General features: G+C 36.0%; 1 protein-coding gene across 1 annotated transcript; it reads right to left on the reverse strand.

Moving 5' to 3' along the window:
- Positions 1-1,226: 1,226 nt before the first annotated feature.
- On the reverse strand, positions 1,227-5,903 carry LOC135638815 (catalase isozyme 2). The gene is made up of 8 exons (XM_065152260.1): positions 5,744-5,903; positions 5,187-5,283; positions 3,528-3,805; positions 2,324-3,100; positions 2,162-2,251; positions 1,815-1,882; positions 1,636-1,729; positions 1,227-1,530 (listed from the first exon to the last, which is right to left on the reverse strand). Exons 1-8 carry the CDS (start codon positions 5,756-5,758, stop codon positions 1,471-1,473), a joined length of 1,479 nt encoding a protein of 492 aa, XP_065008332.1. The 5' UTR covers positions 5,759-5,903; the 3' UTR covers positions 1,227-1,470.
- Positions 5,904-23,765: the final 17,862 nt, after the last annotated feature.

The following is a 23,765-nucleotide window of genomic DNA, read 5'->3' on the forward strand; positions in this document are numbered from 1 at the left end:
GTAGTATTTTACTTCATAAATAATTATCATCTTAATAAAGCTAATACTTTAAAAATAATTATCACCGGAATTATGACAATGTGCTTATTTCTTTGGTTATCTCATACTTAAAATATGATTGATATATCTTAGAAGGATATGATGCTTCTATATAAGATTTGATTACTAAACTTTTACATACATATGACATAACTATCCTATAAGATAAAAAAATTATAAAACTAGATAGATTTAATATCATTAATAAAAACTTATTAAGAAGATTAGATTAGATTACTTAAAAAAATTGACCCTTTACTCGAGCTTATTTTAGATACACCTATATATATATATATATATATATATATATATATATATATATATATATATATATATATATATATATATATATATATATATATATATATATATATATATATATATGGGTCAACGGATCTAATATTTTATATCAGTTTAATTGAACTATCTTGAGTTTTAACGGGATCCGATTTTAATTAAATTATAATATATTCGTCAATGTCTTGGATACTTTTTGATATATTTTTACTAATGCACATTGCATTGTCGTATTTAACACGTCATCGATACGTGGGACACAACACTATTCATTGCATCCATTGATGGTCGCAGGCAAAATGTTGCATGGCTACTTCGTTCGTCCTTGAAAGAAGAGTACAAACTAAAATAGGGTGGGTTTATCGGTCTCCCAGAGAGACCCAAGGAACTTACAAGGCAGGCCCATTCACAAGAGTGGCTCACCTGTACCTTACCTGCCCTTGGTGGACGTTGTGGCCTTATATTTAAATGCCTCCCCTCTCATGACCAAGTGTTACGATAAAGCAAGCGATCGAGTGGGTGAGAAAGAAACCCGGAGAGATGAGATGAGGTCGAACAGGGCGGGCTTATGGACGTGGGGACTTGTTTACCTTGCTTGGTTCGTCCCAAGATCGAATGACCGCTTGCTTCGTTCGTCCTTGTAAGAAGAGTACAAACCAAAAGCAACGGGTTTATTTGCCTCCTCCACCCCTCACTCACTCTCTCAGAGAGGCCGAAGGAAAGGACTAGTCCCGATCAAACCCCAACACTTTAACATTCGACTCGACCCAATCAAACCAAAGTAAAAATTAATTCAATAATCTTCTAATTTTTTTTAGTCAAAAGCAGTTTGCAAACTATTATTAAGAAAAAAAATTAAAAGTAAAGACAACATCAACAAATACATGACATAGAATTACAACATCAACTTCCATAATGTATTCAAATGTACTTAGTATGATACAATCGTCAGTTTTTGGGAAAACTTCTTATACATATTATTCATACAAAAGTTTGCATAACGTATCCAGATGCATTTGATATGTAATATGGCATAATTACCAGTCTCTTATGGATCCATCACAGCTCTCTCTCTCTCTCTCTCTCTCTGTCTCTCTCTCTCTCTCTCTCATCTTTGACCATAAGAAACCAGTTTTACATGCTTGGTTTAACACTGAGACGAGTTGCCAGCTTCTGACTAAGAGACTTGTCACACTGTACTCCACAGGGAATAACGAGGATGTTAGCATGAAGAAGAAGAAGAAGAACAAAAAGTAGGTCTCGACAAGAAAAGAACACAGAGTGGGAAGCTAATCTGACCTGAGACCAATAAGAGATCCAGATACTGCGTATCTCATGGGTGACCTTGGGGTCAGATAGAGCCTCCACCCATCTGCGGATGAAGCGCTCTTGCCTGCCATGAACATTGGAATTCCACTCACGTAAAAATCCAGTGCATACTATATGCATCCTGCAAAACTGGAGTCTGGGGGACAGACCTGTCAGGAGAGAAAGACCGGTATCTCTCTCCAGGCTGCTTGAAGTTGTTCTCCTTGCTAATCATGCACTGAATTCACCAAGCACAAAGAACATTAGATCTTAAGCTCCATCGGAACCTAGATAGATGATTAGGATCACACTACTGACTCACTACACAATGTTCCACTGAAGTAACAGATTCTTATGATACACTAATATCATACAACCAAAACAAATAATTGCCAAGTGTTGATTCTCTAGAGAGAGATGCAACTCACAGATATAGTAGAATTCATAACGATGCTTACACCACAAAAACTAGTTGCTATTATTACAGAAGCACGAGGTCTAGATCAAAGAGACTCACTTTCTCACGTTTGCCGGTAAGAACACGGGTTGGAATTGGGAACCTCTCGGCATGTCGAACGGGATCGTACCTTGATGGGAAGTAATCCACCTGAAAGAAACAGATATATGTTAATGAATGTCCCAAAAGTCAGAGATGAAGGTTGGAGCAATATGACACTACCTCTTCGTCCCTGTGCATGAAGTTCATGAACCCATCATAGTGGTTGTTGTGATGAGCACACTTGGGAGCATTCACCGGAAGCATCAGATAGTTGGGTCCGAGACGGTGCCTCTGGGTATCAGAGTAGGAGAAGATTCTGGTCTGAAGAAGCTTATCATCCGAGTAATAGACTCCAGGAACCACAAGTGCGGGGCAGAAGGCAAGCTGCTCGTTTTCTCCGAAGAAGTTGTCGATGTTCTTATTCAGGACCATGCGCCCAACCGGCTGAAGAGGAAAGATGTCTTCCGGCCATGTCTTGGTGACATCAAGTGGGTCAAAATCGAACCTATCCTCGTGATCAGGGTCCATGGTCTGGATGAATAGCTTCCACTCTGGATAGTTCCCAGCAGCGATGGAGTCGTAGAGATCCTGGGTGGCATGGCTGTGGTTATTGCCTCCTACAATCACAGCCTCTTCCTCCAGCAAACTCTTGACTCCACATGTAGGTCTCCAGTGGAACTTAACGTAGGTAGCTTTCCCTTCCCTGCTGATGAGCGTGAAAGTATGGACACCAGAGCCATCCATGTGACGGTAGTTCAAAGGGACACCAATGTCATCAAAGAGAAAAGTGAACATGTGCAAGCTCTCCGGGTGGTGCGAGAAGAAGTCAAGGATCCTCCAGTTCTCCTGAATGTGGGACTTGGGGTTGGGTTTGAGAGCATGGACCATGTCAGGGAACTTCATCCCATCACGGACAAAAAACACTGGGAAATTGTTTCCCACCATATCGAAGTTACCCTGGAGCAAAGTAAATTTACAATAGTAAAAGCATTAGCATAGATTCTAACTTCTGCATAGATTCATCCTACGAGTCCGCAGTCTGATGTGAATGCCTGGTTTGTTACTTCAATATTGCATGTTAATGCTTTTTTGCATAAATTACTGGTTAAAGAACAATGAATAATAACACTGCTACTGCCAAACTAGAATCATCTTAAGTCAGCTGGCAATCGAACAACAAAGAGTGCCAATCAGTAATCATATTAAGAACAAAAAAGGGTCTGGATCTTTAAAGAGTCAATTCTCATACCACCTATGAATGCCTTGAAAAAATGGAGCAGCAGATGAGTATATAAAATTTAACTAACATGCCAAGGAAAATTGGTTTATTCACTGTAGAAAACTGATAACAAAAAATGATTAGAGGCATACTGGTCGGGTTTACCTCTCTAGTGTAGAATTTCACTGCAAAACCTCGGGGATCTCTCAATGTTTCAGGACTCCCACGCTCATGAATGACAGTTGAAAAGCGAACGATGACTGGGGTCTGCACCCCTGGAGCACGAAGGAAATCAGCACACGTTAGGCGAGAGACATCGTGAGTGACCTCAAAGAAGCCTTTGGCGCTAGCTCCTCTGGCATGGACAACACGTTCCGGAATGCGCTCTCGGTCAAACTGAGCAATCTTTTCCACGAGATGATAGTCTTCGAGGAGAATAGGTCCTTTTCAACAAGAAGACGACACACACAGTTGAGTCAAGTATTACCAGCAATCACTGTATTTTGAGGCTGATTTGTGACAATAAAAATCTTGCTACTACTATGTGTGCAGAAAGCAAACAATTGTAAACAGTACATATCTAGACATCAGCTAATCCGCTAAAAATTTTACTTGGGATTCCACAACCATTCCAAGCACCAGACTCCATTAGATTCGATTGGCACCACTAACCACTACATAATTGCTGCAGGCTACTTATTATTACAGAGCGACCTTGCCGTCATATTAAATTTATTGTGAAATAACTTACGTCAAGCTTAACATATTGCGAGCCTTAAGAATTGTTCAGATAAGCATTGATCTTGTCGGTCAGTCATGAGCTGATGATGCATTCAAGTCACATAATGTTGAAATAAACTACACTGTCTACAGTGTCAGGATGTCCTACAGGTGAAGCGCATCAGTAAACCTTCTTAACAGTGGATATCTAAATATCCTAATTTTATTTAAAAAAGAGTTGGGTAATTTTCTCCCTCATTCCATTAGACATCAAAATTTTCTTCATGTCCATGTGAAACAGTGTATAATTTGCTCCTTTTTTTGGGGGATTTTACATAACCAAGATATCATCGAGCTATAGTCAATAACCTCATCCATAAAACTGATATACTTATTAAAACTAAACAAACAGATTCATATTTTATATGCAGTATGCCATATGAATTTTAATAAATATAAAGAATAAAAGAGAATTATAGAAATCCTTGCATGCAATAGATGGCATTTATCTAAACGGAAAATAATCAGTTAATATGTAATTAATAAATAGAATAATATATTCACACAAGTTCAATCCTTGGTTGCTATGAGTTTTGAATTAGTTTTATTATTGCTTGGATGCCACAAACAATGATAACATAATATTAGAGATAGGCTTTTAGCAGATGATCATGTTTATTTGTGGAAATAAAAGTTCCTAATATTACTGATATAAAATAATTTTCCAAATTTCAAAACATGAAATATGACTGGCAACAGAAATATTTGTCAAAGGATTATTAGCTCTACAAAAAAAAAAAAAAAATTACTCCGAGAAACATGAACAATCAGCTGATTGTTAGAATTGCAATTATGACATCCTATACTAAGGTCCCTTGCATTTCCAAGACTGGTGGACTGTTCAGAAACAAATAACATATTTTCCATTGGTGATAACCACAAATCCATCACTGCATGAAGTTTCTTCATCGACTAACAAATTTCGGAAACACCATGTCTTCGAACTTGACAAACAAGTGGAACAGAGACCAACCAGATAGAGTGGAAGGATAACGGAGGCAACAAATGCAATCAATCAGGCAAGAAAAAGAAGTCTTCAATTACCTCGGGATCCAACGGTGAGAGAGGCGTTGTTGTTCCAAACGGGTGCCCCAGAGTTGGTGGTCCAGAAGGGCGAGTTGTAGTTGCTCGAGGGGCGGAACTGCAGCATATGAAACGCCGATTACGAGTGGGGCACGACAGAACCATCCAAATGTCAATCGAATCAAACAGGACAAAAACACAAGCAAAATTTTAGAACAAACAACAGAGACGAGGGCAAAAGAAACAACTTGGCGACAAGAAAAAGGAGGGAACCAAAATTTTCTATGGCATAAAGCGCAAAATCCAATCTTGAACAAAAGGAATCACGAAACAAGAGTAGAAATCAGGTGAAGGGTCGAAACCTCAGCGTCATCAGCATCGAATAAAGGGCAGGATAACTCCGGAATCGCGCCCGCAAATCAAGAAAATTGAGAGTATTATCAGAGGAATCGGCTTGAGAAGCAAAAGGAATGCAAAACCAAACAATCCATCAACAAGAAGCAAAACAAGAGGGCGATGAAAAGAAACCCGTTCAACATCCAATCTTTCGTCATCGACGGACAGAAAGAAAAACGCACCTTGTAGGGATCCATGCGAGAACACTCGATCGCTCTCTCTCGCTCTGTATCAGATTATTAGACCAACGAGACGGGTGAAAGCGTAGGCCACACGACTACCTTCGCCGGTGCTGGGGAAAGGCATGCATATATAGGCCACCGGTTGGCATGTATATATGTGGCCCTACTTGTCGACACGCGTCCCCACTTGACGGGGAAAGATTGCGTGTACTGTGTTCGCTTCTTGGAACATGAGATACATACCACAAAGCAAGTTACGGGCCTTGGTTTCTTCTTGGACTGTTCTTATATGTCGCGTGCAGGATTGATCACTTGTGAGCAAACATATCGCCCGTTTCTTCTACTCTAATCGTTAGATCGAGAGCTAAACAAACCATCAATGATAGATGCCGTAATGTTGGCTGTAAGAGGGCAGGCAGCTCAAGAGCCACAAAAGGCTTGAAGGATGAGGTATCCACCTCAACATTTTCCCTACTAATCTGTGCGTATTTTGTATGAACAGGAGTCACCGGTGGAGTCTTATCTCTTTAGGGCATTTCTACGACCATCTCTGTGCCACCGGTGAGTGTCTGACGCGTTGCATTCCAAGTGTCTCGTTAACCCTTGGATTGATTGTGTGCTCTTCGTTAAAGGGCACGTCGGTTTGTGGAGCAGATTCGAGGGATTTGGAGCCAACGATGGAGGGATGGGGGCAGTGTGGACGACGTGCGTAGAGGGAAGAAGACAACACTTTCCGAAATGGTAAACCACAACAAGGTTAGCTTGAAGAGTTGTGGACGCCATTAATACTTCACGAAATCAACGAAAAAGAAAGAAAGAAAAAAAAAAAAAAATCTTCTCGCTTCTACTGAAACAATCTTAAGCGTTTGATATATTTAGTTTCACCATGTGAAATGTTCGTCGCATCAAAGACTATGTCTCCTATAATAAAGCTTCATAAACACTTAATAGCGACTGATAGCCACAGAATTAAGTGTTCCATGAATTCTTTGTTCTTTTATATCCATAAAATCGCATTCTCCTTTCTCACTCTGTTCATTTTGCATCTTGGGTATGAATGGATGAGTTAACCAGAGATTGCTGCATGATTGATTATAGTAGCTGGTTGTCATTTTCCCACGTTTTTTTTCTTTTTCATAACTAAATAAGAAAAAGAGATAGGATAAAAATAAAATCTTTTTTCATGAGGGTTGTATAGTCTTCGATATATTATATTAATTATATTCAAAATAAATCATTCTTTTTCAAAAAATCTTCTAAGAACCAGGTTTTTTTTAATGTGTTTCTCCTGTAATGAACTTCTTATGTTTTTCTTATGAATCTCTTTATAATACTTTAATAAGTTTAATTCTAATAATTTTTTTAAACTTATTTCATTTAACATACCAAGTTTCTTTTGAAGTTGTTAAAATATTTTAAATTTGAGAGATTTTATAAATATATCGACCACTTATTCATTTGTGAAGTAGTTTTACTTTTTTTATTTTTGACATGATCTCTTATAAAATAAAATCTTGTATCAATATGCTTCAATCTTTCATGGTAGACTGGATTCTTGGTTAAGACAATAAGATTTGTTATCAACATAAATCTTGGTTGACCTCTCCTATAACATATAAAGTTCCTCGAGTAATCTTCTTAGCTATGTAATATAACAAACATAAAAAGATGCTACTATATATTTTACTTCACAATTTGATAGAGCAATGATATATTATTTTTTTGAAGACAATGTGAATATAGTTTCACAAAAATAAAATACAAATCTAGTTATACTCTTCCTCTTTCCCGTCCAATTATTATCATTATATCAAATAAGCTCCATGATGAATAGTATATTTTATACTCAATTATCTCTTTAGTATATCATAAAATTCTTTTAACGATATTTAAATGAGATATCTTAGGAGCTTCCATATATCTACTTATTAAGCTAACTCCAAATAATATATCAACCGCATGTCAAATACCTTAAACTTCCAACTAAGCTTTTATAATAAATTGAATTAATGTATTTACCTTCATCTTTCTTGGTTAACATGGTGCCATATTCTATAGATGTATATGTAGGGTGATAATCTTCAATGAAAAATTTCTTTAGAATATCCTTTGTATAATTTTCTTGTGAGATAAAAAATTTCTTCATTATCTTGTATAACTTGAATATAAAGAAATAAGTCATTAGGATCAAGTCGATCATCTCAAACTCCTTCTTCATAAAGTAATTAAAATATTTAATCATGGAACAACTATTGCTTATAAAAGTTAAATAATATATATATAGGCATATAAACAAGATATTAAATTTCTTATAGAGAGCATATTCATATTGACATTTAAAAAAACTTGTTTGGATACAATAAGCATCTATTCGAGAATTTCATGCTTACGGGGCTTGTTTAACCCCATAAAGATCTCCCTTTAATTTGTAACCTTTGTCTTCTTATTCATGAATAATAAAACCAGAGGGTAGTTGAACATATACCTTTTCTTTTAAGAATTCTATTAAGAAATACCGATTTGACATTCATTTGTAAAATTTTTCATTTCATATGAGCTGCTAGAAAAATAAGTAATCTTATTGTCTCCGATCAAACAACTAGTATGAATACTTCTTCATAGTCGATTCTATATTACTATTTATATCCCTTTGCAACTAATCATGACTTATATTTCTCCACCTCCCCCTATGTATTTTTTGTTTTTTGAAGATATGATTAACACCGATCGCTTGGTGGTCTTTTAGAATATCATTTTTGTTAATAGCATAAATCTCCTCGTTCATAGCTTGTCACCATTTTTTTTTTCTTTAGAAGCTTCTTTGAAGATTAATAGATCATATCATGTAAAAAGATAAAATAAAAAAAAATCATTCGAGTCACATCGTATAGCTGGTGAATCATTCTTGTTTTTATTGCAATTGGACTCTTTGAATCATGTGACTTAGCCGATCTAGATAATTGATTCAAGCAAATACTTTTTATGATAGAATAAATTTTTTTTTTTATGATATCTAAACAAGCTTAATTCCAACCATCAATCTTTCCATCAGCTAACTTGTTATAACGGTTTGTATTGCAAAAGTGGAACTTTCTTGTGGCACCTAAGTCCACTTTTAAGTTTTATGTCCGACTTGCCTTGCTTATATCAGAAACTAACTTGGAAAGATTAGGAGGCAACAATCTTTGCCTCAGGTTACCAAGTGACAATAATGTAGGTTCCTGTACTCGATACTGACTTTTGAGACTCGCATGAAAAAGAAAGAAAGCTCATTTGGGGGGCCACAAAGAAGAGTAGCTCTTTTTTCTTTGCTTTATCCAACTAGACTGAGCCAGATTCCTGATAAATGTTCAACTTGTACGATGATTCTGCAATTATATAGCACCATGCTTGTATTGATTTCCTATATAGGTAGTTTTCTGAATATTTCGAGTGGATCCACATCCACCATGAGCCTTCGCCAGCAAAGGTTTGATTGTGAGTTAGGGAGAGTGCCCGTCATGGACAGATCAAACAGTGATGTGTGCTTTACATGTTTGGAGGACAGAAAAACAATAGTCGGTGTTTGTGCTTTGGTTCTTTTGTATACTTATACACTTTCTGTTTAGGTGACATGAAATATAACCTACAGAATGTTTATTAGTATGATTAACATTCCCCAACTCACCTGACTTCCTGCTCGTCCACCATTACAGAAAGGCTTTTGTGGTATCTTGAATGGAAAACCAAGGTCGAAAAGTAGCTACGCTATCAAACATCTGTAGCATGGGCCTTCTGGAGAAACATTTTACCGAATAGAACCTAAAATTGGCAAGAAAAGGTGGGATAATTACACCAAAATACATCATCTAATCTCAATAAAAGGTGGGTTCTCTTGCTCACTTGTTTTGAAAGTCACAGATCTCATAGCTGTGTTGTCAATGATATATTAAACTTGTTATTCTGCATAAATATTTTACAATGCATGTTATCTTCACCTGCTGTGATGCATATTTAACTCTCTCTCTCTAGTTCGGTAAAAGGAACATAATTGATTGTGCAGTCATAGAAAAATTGTTCTCCATCGGTATTATAATTGAGTCTCGGCTTGCACCACAACAGATGTTGAATCTGGACGAATCAGATAGCTACTACTTGATCTTTGTTGTCAAGTCCATGCACACCGTTGGTGTTTTTCGTGTTCCAGCAGTTGTCTAGCAATTATCAAGCAGCAGAGTTTTAAATATGGAGCATGCTTTTCCTGTATTTTTATTTCTTTAGAGGAAGCATCTGTTCAAAATATCAGGAAACATGAAGCATCTTCGGCACCTTCATTTATCAACATTTTGGTACTTGATCTAGTAAGCTTTCCAAGACATGACACCACATGTTCCATATGCAACGCCAAAGTTTTAGAAATGCACTAGTTTTGCTGATTTTTCTTCCTAATATTCTCTCAGGTCATCGTCATGAACAAGATCTTGCCAACCATCAGCTGTAGCTGCATCTTATTCACAGACACAACTTCATAATCCTACATACATATCACCAGTTGATGTGCTTTTATTTATTTGTATGTGTAGGATCTTGCAGAACATGCTAAATGTTCTCTTGATGAGAAAAAAATTGTGTATAGGTCAGTATGTCGGTCCCCTAAAGATAACTTCAAACTCCGCCTTAGTTGAGATTGTTAAAAGGTTGTCCATCAGCATCAGATTCCATGGTTGCAGCTAATGAAACCTCAGAAAGTAGCAGACTACCACAGAAAATGCATACTTCGATCAACCAACGCTTCGTACCTACCTTTTCTAACTCCTATCCAGCGAACGAGCCGAACAACCCCACCGAGTCATTTTCCAATTAGTAGAATCGTATCTTTGCTGTACGTTTCTAGGTAACCAGTTGATGACGGTATTCCTATTCTTAACAAAAAAAACATCATATTCCATATAACGTAATTTTCTATGGGTACAAGGCTTTAACTAATATTGAACAATGACTGCTTTGCCAATTAAACCAATATTCTATTGCTAGTACAAGGAAGGAACTCATATCCCAACTCATGCATTGTGAGGAATGAAATGAGGGATGCATGGATAAAGCCAATGGTGATCTTGCCTTATTCGGCAGAAACTTTGGTACTCGACGGTTTATATACGGATCACTAGGTCGAGGACTAAGACATCTGGTTACGCTACAATGGCCTTCAACGCCAATCTTCTCCTCGTCACGGCATTCCTGTGTCTTCTGAGCGTCCACCATGGACGATCTCACAGAAGTAAATATAAGAACAATTCTTTCTAGTGGATCCATTTAAATCTTTTGCCTTCATCTGTTAGAAAAATCGTTCGGATAAGCAAACGCCATCTTTGCTGGATTTACGAATCATTAGGAATTATTGTTTCTCTTGATTCCTTCCCTCGCAGTGCTCAGTTTACATTATGCTTGGACAGATAGGGGATATAAACATGAATAATCTTTGTATATGAATAAATACTAGAAGACCATAATACGCAGCGGAATTAAATGGAACAACAATAAAATAGAACACCAATATATATGTAGAAAACCCCTTCAATGTGAAGGGTAAAAACCACGGGGCAAATTAGAGATAATCTACTATGAGAATAATGAATATACAAATCTCAATCTCTTGCCCTAAACCTTAGCAACAATCACAAGAGAATAACTGGGATATAAGGATCACGTCACTGTCTACAATATCTAAAACCTCCCCAAGTAATCACAGTAAGAGTCTACTGTAGATTTGATCTAACTTGAGATGAGAACACTACTAGATGATTGAGAACAGCCTCTTTGTATTGTCTTTGTTTTTTTCCTTTTCTTTCTATTCTTTTTCTGCCTTGTTTTCCTCCTTTTCTTTGGAATCCCATGGCTATTTCCTTCTCCCATGTTGCTACCATATTTATGTCTTTTTCTACCTCCAAAATGTAGTCACCACACCCCCCTAATGTTAATTAGGGTTAGGTTAAGAGGGGGTGAGCCGTGGGCTGCCCAAGCCCACTATGGGCTAAATTTGTGGGCTACCAGCCTAACAACCTCCCCCTTCAGCCCATAAGGGAGGCTATCCCATGACTCCTTAATGTGAAGCCATGCCGACCAGCAGTCGGCATATCTCCTATTTTTCTTTTGGTAAAGTTTTTGTCAATATATTTGCTCCGGTGTCATTTGTGTGAATTTTCTGAAGCTGCAATTGCTTCTCTTCAAATACATTTCGAATCCAGTGGTATCTGACATTTATATGTTTTGACTTGGAATGAAATATTAGGTTCTTATACAAATGGATGACACTCAAGCTGTCACAATGTACCACATAATTTTCCTGTTTCAACCCCAATTCTTGTAAGAATTCTTTCATCCATAACATTTCTTTGCATACCTCTATAGCAGTAATATATTCTGCTTCTGTGGTGGAGAGAGCAATACACCTTTGCAACCTGGATTGCCATGACACAGCTCCCATTGCAAAAGTAAGTACATAACCTGAAGTAGACTTTCTCGTATCTATATCTCTTGCTATATCTGCATCTGTGTAACCTGTCAACACATATGGTCCACATCCAAAGCTTAAACAAACCTTAGAGCTCCCTTTGAGATATCTAAAAATCCACTTCACTGCTGCCAAGTGCTCTTTGTCTGGATTTGCAAGAAATCTACTATTAACACCACTACATATGCGATGTCTGGCCTCGTACATACCGTTGTATACATTAAACTTCCAACTGCTGAAGCATAAGGAACCTTTTGCATTTTCTCCTTCTCCTCATTACTTGACGGACTCTGTTTTGAGCACAATTTGAAGTGACCTATAAGAGGAGAACCAACTGGTTTTGCATTGCTCATACTAAATCTTTCCAATATCTTCTCGATGTATTTCTCCTGTGACAACCAAATCTTCTTATTTTTCCTATCACGGGAAATCTGCATACATAGTATTTGCTTTGCTGGCCCCATGTCCTTCATTGCAAAAGACTCACTCAGTTCCTTCTTCAATCTGTCAATTTTAGACATATCTTTTCCAAGAATAAGCATGTCATCAACATAAAGTAAGAGAATAATAAAATCCTCACCAAACCATTTGATGTACATACAATGATCTGAAGCCGTTCTTTTGTATCCATTTTCTATCATAAATGAATCAAACTTTCTATACCATTGTCTTGGAGCTTGCTTTAGCCCATACAAGCTCTTCTTTAATTTGCAGACAAAGTTCTCTTTACCTTTAACTTTGAAGCCTTCTGGTTGCTCCATATAAATTTCCTCCTCCAAATCCCCATGAAGGAAAGTTGTCTTCACATCTAACTGCTCAATCTTCAAGTCCTGGCTAGCAGCAATACCAAGAGCAACACGAATAGAAGACATTTTAACAATAAGAGAATAAATCTCTTCAAAGTCAATACATTTCTTTTGACCAAAGCCTTTCACAACCAATCTAGCTTTGTACATTGGTTGAGAACAATATTCTTGAGTCTTCAACCTGAAAACCCACTTGTTCTTCAAAGTCTTCATTCCATTTGGTAGTAACACCAAATCATAAGTGTGGTTCTTCTGAAGAGCATCTATCTCTTCCTGCATAGCAACTAACCACGTCTCTTTTTGCTCACTTTCAACTGCTTCCTGGTAACTCTCTGGTTCACCTGCATCAGTAAGCATCACATACTCATATGTAGAGTATCTTCTAGAAGGTTGACGTTGTCTAGAAGATCTTCTCAACTTAGGTTCTATGGGAAGTTGCTCTCCAACTTCTTCTTGCTCAACATGTCCTACAGGTAGATCAACGTCAGACTCTACACCATCTTCTTGCATATCTCCCCCATCACCCTGATATACTGGAGGAATAATTGGGTCACAATCTGCTAATCATTCTACAAAAGTATTGGCTGGTGCCTTCTTCTTCAAATATTCAAAAGTTTGATCCTCAAAGAAGACTACATCTCTGCTTCTAAACACCTTCTGCTTTTCTGGATCCCAAAACCTGTAACCAAAATGATCATGTGAGTAACCAAGAAAAATACATTCTTTAGTCTTACCATCTAGCTTGGACCTCTCATGAAATGGAACATGTGCAAATGCACGACAACCAAACACTCTCAAATGCTTATAGAAAACATCTTTCCCTGACCATATATGCTCTGCAACATCACCATCTAGGGCTGTACATGGTGATAAGTTGATCACATCAACTGCAGTCCTCAAAGCCTCATCCCAAAACCTTTTGGGTAGCTTGGCCTGTGAAAACATACATCTGATCTTTTCCATGATGGTGCGGTTTATCCTCTTTGCAATTGCATTATGCTGAGGTGTACCAGGAACTGTCATCTCATGTTGGATCCCATATGACCTGCAATAGTCATTCAACAATTATGTATACTCACCACCATTATCTGATCTTATGCATTTCAATTGCCTTTTTGTCTCCCTTTCAACCCTAGCATGAAACTCTTTGAAGACATTAATCACCTGATCTTTAGTCTTCAAAGCATAGGCCCAAACTTTCCTAGAAAAATCAACTATAAAAGTGACAAAATAAAGTACACCACTTATACCAAGAACATTAACAGATCCACCAGGAGTTTTTGTCCTCAAAGGACCACATACATCTGTATAAACATGGTCTAAGATATGCATTTTTCTAGACAAAGCAGGGCTAGCAAATGAAACTCTATGTTGTTTACTTGCTAAACAATCAATACAAGGGTTCAAATGTATACCTTTGAGGTCTGGTAATACCTCTCACTTGGAAAGAGCTTGCAGCCCCTTCTCGCTCATGTGTCCCAATCGCCTATGCCACAACTCCATGCTGAAGTCTTTTTCTATAGCATTTAACTGCTCATCATAAACTTTAGCCTGCAACCTATACAAAGTATGACATTTCTTTCCATTAGCTATAACAAGAGAACCCTTACTAAGCTTCCATTGCCTTTTGTGAAATCTGCTATCATAGTCTTCATCATCTAGCCTTCCAACTGAAATTAAATTCAGCCTCAAGTCAACCACATGCCTCACATCCTTAAGCACCAACTTGCAGCCAAGGTTGGTCTTTAAATGGATATCACCCATGCTTATGATATTCGCTGTGCCATAGTTGCCCATCTTGACAACACCAAAATTTTCAGACCTGTATGTTGCAAAAAACTCCCTCCGTGGTGTAGTATGATAAGAAGCACCTATGTCAATCACCCACTCAAGATCCTGACACACACAAGAAAAAATATCATCAGAAGGAGATAAAATCAAATAATCACCACCCTGCATTGTAGCTGTGATATTATCTTTTGACTCTATAGACTCCACTTCTTTTCCCTTTTTCTTGCTCTTCTTAGGTTGCTTACATTGGTTCTTGTAATGTCCTTTCTCACCATAATTATAGTAAAACATTGGTTCTTGTAATGTCCTTTCTCACCACAATTATAGCAAATAATATCTTTTCTTGATCTTGACTTGCTTCTACCCATACGTGAACTGCTTCTAGACTTTGACCTTCCTCTGTTCTATAAGATAAGTGCCTGTGAATCATTTTGAGATATTGTCAAACTCTTTCTTCTCAACTCCTCATTCAACTGCTTGTTACTTGACTCATAGTGACAACACCATCTGGCACAGAATTACTAAGGGAAACCACTAGTGTCTCCCAACTTTCTGGTAATGAACTGAGAAGTAACAATGCCTGCAACGCATCATTAAGAGACATTTTCATAGAGGATAACTGGTTAGTAATACTTTACATTTCATTCAAATGTTCAGCAATAGAAGCACCCTCTCTATATTTTAGGTTCACAAGTTTTCTGATCAAAAAAGCTTTGTTGCCAACTGTTTTTTTTTCATAGAGACTTTCCAACTTTTTCCAAAGAGAATATGTAGAAATTTCAGTAGAAACATGGTGAAAGACACTATCATCAAGCCACTGTCGAATAAATCCAATTGTTTTTCAATCTAACCTCTTCCACTCATCATCTGTCATAGTTGTGGGTTTTGCACTATCCCCCTGCAAAGGTCCATACAAATCTTTATAATACAAGAGATCTTCCATTCTTGGTTTCCATATCATCCAATTGTTTCCATTTAAACTAATCGTGCGAGAAACATTACTGGCCTCCATGTTCAAAAATAAAATTAAATCATCAAAACCCTTGCTCTGATACCAGTTGATGGAGATATAAACAGGAATAACCTTTGTATATGAACAAATACTAGAAGACCATAATACGCAGTGGAATTAAATGAAACCACAATCAAATAGAACACCAAGATATACGTGGAAAACCACGGGGCAAACTAGAGATAATCCACTATAAAAATAATGAATATACAAATCTCAATCTCTTGCCCTAAACCCTAGCAACAATCACAAGAGAATAACTGGGATACAAGAATCACGTCACTGCATACAATATCTAAAACCTCCCCAAGTAATCACAGCAAGAGTCTACTGTAGATTTGATCTAACCTGAGATGAGAACACTACTAGATGATTGAGAACAGTCTCTGTGTTGTCCTTATTTTCTTCCATTTCTTTCTCTTCCTTTTCTACCTTGTTTTCCTCCTTTTCTTTGAAATCCCGTGGCTGTTTCCTTCTCCCACGTTGCTGCCCTATTTATGCATTTTTCTACCTCTAAAACACAGCCACCACACCCCCCTAATATTAATTAAGGTTAGGTTAAGAGGGGGTGAGCTGTGGGCTGCCCAAGCCCACTATAAGCTAAATTTTTGGGTTGTCAGCCAAATAGCCAGAACATTTAACAGCTAGGCAGTCCACAAGAGAACAAAAAAATTTGATAGTCCTTTATCATCTAGCACACTATTAAGGTAACTGTAAGATAGCTGCTGTTCCTAGTGATCCTCAATGCCACCATTGTTGAACTTGTAAGTCACTTTCATGTCCAAAAGTAAGCTAGCAATGTAATAGTGCACCACAATTAACCATGTTTTAAGCGTGAACAGGAGTTATTTCTTACCTTCGAGCACACACTTCAAATTTTTCTGTGATCTTTATATTGACAATAGCTGTTTTATATAGTCATATAGACAAAGTAAATGATGAATATGGTAGGCCAGGAAGATGAATCTTCATAAAATAAGACATCCAACAGTAATGCACAATACCGCTTGTGGTTACCATCAGATATATACAATGGATATAAATTCTAGTAAACAATTAGGATTCTCTGTTCATATGTTCTCCAAAAGTCTTATTATCTCATACAAGGACAAATACTAATACACCAAGGAACCATACATTTCATATTTTCTATTAGCCATGGCTACGATTAGGTTCCTTCACGAAAGAGAAAACTAAATGAGGAATGAATGATGAAAGAAGACATGCACACAATAGAACACTAGAATTACATGCTTTGATCTAGGTCTACATTTGTAGCTAAGATCAATAAAATAGGAAGATTAACTTTTCTTGATGTCTTTGATATTGTGTGAGTTCAGATCTATATACTAGATTTGACTTCTACAAATAGACAGATCTCCACTTACTGAATAGCAAGCAACAAATTGAAAGATGATAGATATCTCAGGCCAGAAAAAAGTCAACAATTGAAAGCCAAGTAAAACTGGGATGTTTTAGTATTCCATTTCAGTAAATTCTTTTGTACATTTTTACATCTCAGATAAAACAAGCAGAATTATAACTCATTGGCTTATCCTTTAAAATGTGGATGCCAATGAGGTGTATCGCAGCCGCAGAGTGATTGATGAACATTCAAGAACTCATTGGCTTATTCTAGACCATTCTATATTCTCAAATATATAGTATCTTTATGATCTATCATCTTATTTATAAGACCTAGTAGTAACTATCTCATCTTATCATTTCACCTATGATTAAGTTACATGTAGAAATTATCCTAATAACTTTTAGATCATGAACCACTTAAATATAATATGACTATAATTACTTAGAACATAATAACTATCATGATAACTATCTATGAATCAATTCTAAAAACTCCATCTTGATTTATAGTTACATACATTAATTTGATACATGAAATAAATATATTTCTGAATTGAAAGTAACTTGGTGAGAATATTCATTTATGCCACAAAACTTCATTGTTATGACTCCACTTACTAAAAGATCTTAGATAAAATGACAGCATCTCTATATGCTTCGTTTTTCTATGAACAATTGAATTCTTTGTCATTGCAATTATAGATTTGTTATCATAAAATATTTCAGTTACTTTTTTTTGTTCTTGATAAAGATCTTTAAGAAATTTTCTAAGCAATATTGCTTGATAAGTTGCTAATATTGTAACTATATATTCTACTTTCGATGTCGATAACATAGTTATTGCTTACTTCTTTAAACTCCAAGATATATCTCTTGATTTGAGGATAAAAATATTGCTTGAAGTACTCTTTCTATCATCCAAAGCTCTTGCCCAATTACTATCCGTAAAACCAAATAATGTACATTTAAAATTATGAGAATATCAAATGTTATAATTTGTAGTTCTAATAATATAACATAGAATTCTTTTAACAGCTTTGAGATGATGTTTTGCTTGTTTTATGCATAACCTGGATACTACAACAACAAATAAGGTAATATCTGGTTGAGTATGAGTTAGATAAATTAAACTTCCAACTAAACTTCTATAGTATCTTATATTTGCCAAACACGTACCTACTTTAAGTTTTAATTTCTTCTTTACATTCATAGGTGTTGTAGCTTTATAATTAATCATATTAGATTTTTTGAGTAGATCAATTGTATTTCTTTTGTGAAATAAAAATATCATATGATCCTTACTTCACCTCCAACCCAAGAAAATAATGCAGTACACCCAGATTTAATATTTCAAACTTATTCATCATGTATTTTTTAAATTCTACCACAAAATTAGTTAGATGAACCCATGTATATAATATCATCAACATAAAGACAAACTATAAGAATATTATATTTACCTTCCTTCTTTAGATAAAGAGTAGGTTTACTCCTCTTAAATCTATGTTGATGAAATAATAATCAATTTTGTTATACTATACCCTTAGAGCTTGTTTAATCCCATAAAGAGTTTTATTTAGCTTATACACATTTTCTTCGTGTCATTTAACTAAAAATTTTTGGGTTGAGTAACAAAATTTTTTTCTTATAAATTTCTATTTAAAAATATAGATTTCATATCAAATTGATAAACAAGCTAACTCAAGTGAGCAACTAAAGCCAAGAAAGTTCTCACGATTTTGAATGTAGTAAGTGGAGAAAAAGTGTCATCAAAATTAATACATTATTGTTGTGAATATCCTTTCACTACAAGCCGAGCCTTGTGTTTTGGATACTTCATTCGCAATAAATTTTATTTTGAACACTCATTTCAATTAAATAGTTTTTTTTTTCTTTTGATAGATCCATTAGCTCCAAGGTTTTATTTTTCTCAATTGACTTGATTTCATTCTTCATTACTTTTCGTCATTTCTCTTTTTGTTTCCTTAAAAGTTATAAGATCTAAAATAAACAAAGCAAATATTGAATCATAAATTTCTATCAGTGATCTGAATTTTTCGAAAGGAGTTTAATCTAAGAAATCATTTGATGAATTGAACTGCTATTAGGTGAGGTTGACGATAAACTTGTTGGAGTAAGATTTATTACTTGATTATATGGAGTGTCTAGTTTTATTAGAATTTAAATTTTTTTTCACTTTCATTGGTCTCTCAATTCCAACTTATGCTTTCATCAAACATAATATTTCTATTAATAATAACTTTACCATTAACATGATTATACAATTGATATATCTTGGATCGTAAAGAATAACCAATTAAGATGTGTTTTTTAGATTTTTCATCAAGATTATAATACCTTTATAAATTTACTAAAACATAAGTAGTACAACTAAAAAGTTTTAGATGACTTATACTTGGCTTTGTACCATATCAAGCCTCAAAAGAGTTCGATTCATAATAGTCTTTACCGGTGAAATATTCAACAAATAAGTTGTTGTTATAACTACTTATGCCCAAAAATTATTTGGAAGATGCTCTCCTTTAAGCAAACTTCTTATCATTTCAATAACAATTTGATTCTTACGTTCAACTATACCATTTTGCTCTAGTGTATGTGATGCTATTAATTCCCTACGAATACTATTTTTTTCATAAAAAAATAAACTTATTAGATAAAAATTTATCACTTTTATCTATCTGAAATGTCTTTATGCTATTGGGGATGGAGGAGCAAGGAAATGATAAAAACAGAATACTATGATGCAAGTAAAAGGAATCCTTTTGATCAAGAAAACTGATGTAGTATTTAAAACAAGAGGATTGACATAGAACACTTACAAGATATTCCCAAGTGTATTATGGTTCTCTCTTGCTTCATGAACTACAGTTATATTTATAGGACCTAGTGGTAACTATATCACTCTACCATGTCACCCATGATTGAGGTAGTTAAAGGAACTACCCTATAACTTCTAGATTATGGGCCACTTCTTGAAACATGCCTATAACTACCTAGAACATGATAACTATCTAGATAACTACCATGAATCAATTTTCAACACTCCCCCTTGATTCATAGTTACATATACCGATTTGCGACATGAAATAAACATGCTTTTGAACTGGAAGTGACTTAGTGAGGATATCCATAACTTGTTCATCTATTCCACAATACTTCATCGCTATGGCTCCACTTGCTACAAGATCTCGGATGAAATGATAGCGTATCTCTATATACTTCGTTCTTCTATAGAATGTTGGATTTTTCATCATTGCAATTGTGGATTTGTTGTCACAAAATATTTTCATTGCTTCTTTTTGTTCTTGTTGAATATCTTCAAGAGGTCTTCTAAGCCATATTGCTTGACAAGCTACTGATGTTGCGGCTACATATTCTACTTCTGATGTCGATAATGCAGTTGTTGCTTGCTTTTTTGAACTCCAAGAAATAGCTCCTGATCCGAGGCTAAAAATATTACCTGAAGTACTATTTCTATCATCTAAAGCTCCTACCCAATCACTATTAGTGAAACCAAATAATTTACATTTAAAATTATGAGAATACCAAATACTATAGTTCCAGAAATATAATGCAGAATTCTTTTAACAGCTCCGAGATGATGTTTGCTTGGGCTATTCATAAACCTGGATACTATACCAATAGAGAAGGTAATATCTGGTCGAGGATGAGTTAGATAAATCAAACCTCCAACTAAACCTCTATAGTATCTTGCATTTGTCAAACATGTACCATCTTCAGGTTTCAATTTCTCATTTACATTCATGGGTGTTGCTGTAGCTTTGCAATTAATCATATTAGATTTTTTGAGTAGATCCATTGCATACTTTCTTTGTGAAATAAAAATTACATTTGATCCTTGATTCACTTCCAACCCAAGAAAATAATGCAGTAAACCTAGATTTGACATTTCAAACTTATTCATCATATACTTTTTAAATTCTACCATAAAAGAGTTAGATGAACCCATTTATATAATATCATCAACATAGAGGAAAACTATTGGAATATTATGTTCACATTCCTTCTTTAGATAAAGAGTAGGTGTTGGGAAACTTAAAACTGCGCAGCGGAAGAACAAGAAAACAAAATCCCCGATTCCCAAAGAGATGTTCGTCGTCGTGCGAAGATTGGTGCGCAAAATCTGCGAAACTTAAAACTGCGTATAGAGTAGATTGTGTTACCTAGGGAGATCGTATATCCCTATTTCGTTACAGATCTTTAGAAAAGGATGAAGGAGGTCAAGCGTCCTCCTCTCTAGCGATAATCCACACAGTAGGGCTGCGACGATGCTCCTCAAAAACTCCAGGCCTGCTTTAAGGTGGAGAGGGGGAGGAGAATAGGAGAGGTAAGCAAAGGCTCTAGCCTATGAGGCTTTGAATCCCTCATATTTATAGAGGTCCCCTGTTAAACCCTAATGGGTCCTCCCCTAGTGGGTATTGGATTTGCATCCAATAAGACAAGGGGCTCCATCGGATATCTCATATCCAAACCTCTACTCATTGCAATGTCTACCATATGTGTGTGACCCTCTAGGCCCAATATCGAGCTAGTCGTGAGTCATACCTACCAGAACTCCTTCTAACTCAGTGAATTATTATCTCTGTAATAATTCACTTGACTCATCGACTATGGACGTACTATGCCACTACATCATAGTCCCCAGACGATACAAGGGAATCCAATCCATTAGACTTGTCTGTCCTCAGTTACCGTGTACCTATAGTCCCTCATCCATCTAATATCCCTAAGACCGTATATCGAGCATGGTGCTGTCAGACCCATACGATTTCTACTCGAGTCTCGCTCTAATGGATTCTCTCAGAGAACTCTTTCTCTCTCAACCCGAATGACCCTGGCCAGGGATTTTTCTAAGCAAGAACACATGAGATATTCCTCTCATGACGCCGAGAGTGGATGATCCTCTATCGACACTCAATAACCCTCGTAAAGTCGACTACCACTCCCAATGACTAGCTATACTAAATCTGGGATAACCAAACCTATAAGTCTGTTATCAAAGAGTGTAGCACTTATACAGGACATCCTTGGTGTCTCAAGTCTAAGGACCAGATATACCACTAGGACTATAGAATTGTTGTCTGACAATAAGGCATCATCAACCATCCAGCATTTCGTAAGCGAATCAATCAATGAACTCATTCTCCAATGAGCACTTGTACTGCATCCCCTGTGTTCCAACACGAGCAACTATAAGACTAGCTGCATCCATCATATGGACGGGTATACATCACACCAGTCTGTCCGGTTATCACGATGTCCCTCTCGAGTAACCTATGATCGGGATTATTTAGGATGTGTTTAAAGGTGAATCGATCTCATTATCGTGATCTCATCACGATCCGATTCCTATTGCACAAATCCAAGGACATCACAATATATATATGCATATATGCAATAGTTATAAAGTGATATACACCAAAATATAATAAGTAAAAAGATTTTGTATCAAGTCACACGTGCCATCACTCACGTGATTGGCTTGTTGGGCACCTACGACTAGCAGTAGGTTCATTATTACTCCTCTTAAATCCATTTTGAAGAAAATAATAATTAATTTTACTGTATCATGCCCTTGGAGCTTGTTTAAGCCCATAAAGAGCTTTCTTTAGCTTATACACCTTTTCTTCATGCCCTTTAACTAAAAAACCATCAGGTTGAGTAACAAAAACCTCTTCATATAAATCACCATTTTAAAACATAGATTTCACATCAAATTAATAAACAGGCCAACTCAAGTGAGCAGCTAAAGCCAAGAAAGTTCTTACGGTTTTGAATCTAGCAACTGAAGAAAAAGTATTATCAAAATCAATACCTTGTTGTTGTGAATATCCTTTTGCTACAAGCCGAGCCTTATGCTTTTGGATACTTCTATCTGCGTTAAACTTTGTTTTGAACACCCATTTTAATCCAATATCTTTCTTTTCTTTCGGTAGATCTATTAGCTCCCAAGTTTCATTCTTCTCAATTGACTTAATTTCCTATTTCATTGCTTTTCGTCATTCCTCTTTTTCAACTGCTTCCTCAAAAGTTATAGGATCTGAAATAAATAAAGCAAATGTTGAGTCATAAATTTCTGTTAGTGATCTAAAATTTCTTGTAAGGGTTTTATTTGAGGAATCAGAATTTGAACTACTAGGTGAGGTTGACGATGAACTTGTTAGAGTAGGATCTGTCATTTGATTCTGCGGAGTGTTTAGTTCTGCTGGAATCTGAATTTGTTTTCCACCTTTATTGGTCTCCCAATTCCAACTTACCCTTTCATCAAACATAATATTTCTATTAATAATTGATAGCAGATAAGATTTCTTCAACTATATGAGGAAATCTCTCTACTTTGTTGAGGGAAATCCTCTATTCTGTTGAGGAAAATACTCCCTCCTAATCTATATAAATAGGAGAGGAACATATTAATGTATTCAAACTAAAGTTACTTCAATAAAGCTTCTTCAATAATTGTTCTTATCTTTTATTCTTTCCAGCGACTTGCCTAAAGCAAGCTCTCTTCTCACT

The sequence above is a fragment of the Musa acuminata genome, chromosome BXJ3-5 (assembly GCF_036884655.1).
Source record: "Musa acuminata AAA Group cultivar baxijiao chromosome BXJ3-5, Cavendish_Baxijiao_AAA, whole genome shotgun sequence".
Classification (NCBI taxonomy): Eukaryota; Viridiplantae; Streptophyta; class Magnoliopsida; order Zingiberales; family Musaceae; genus Musa; species Musa acuminata.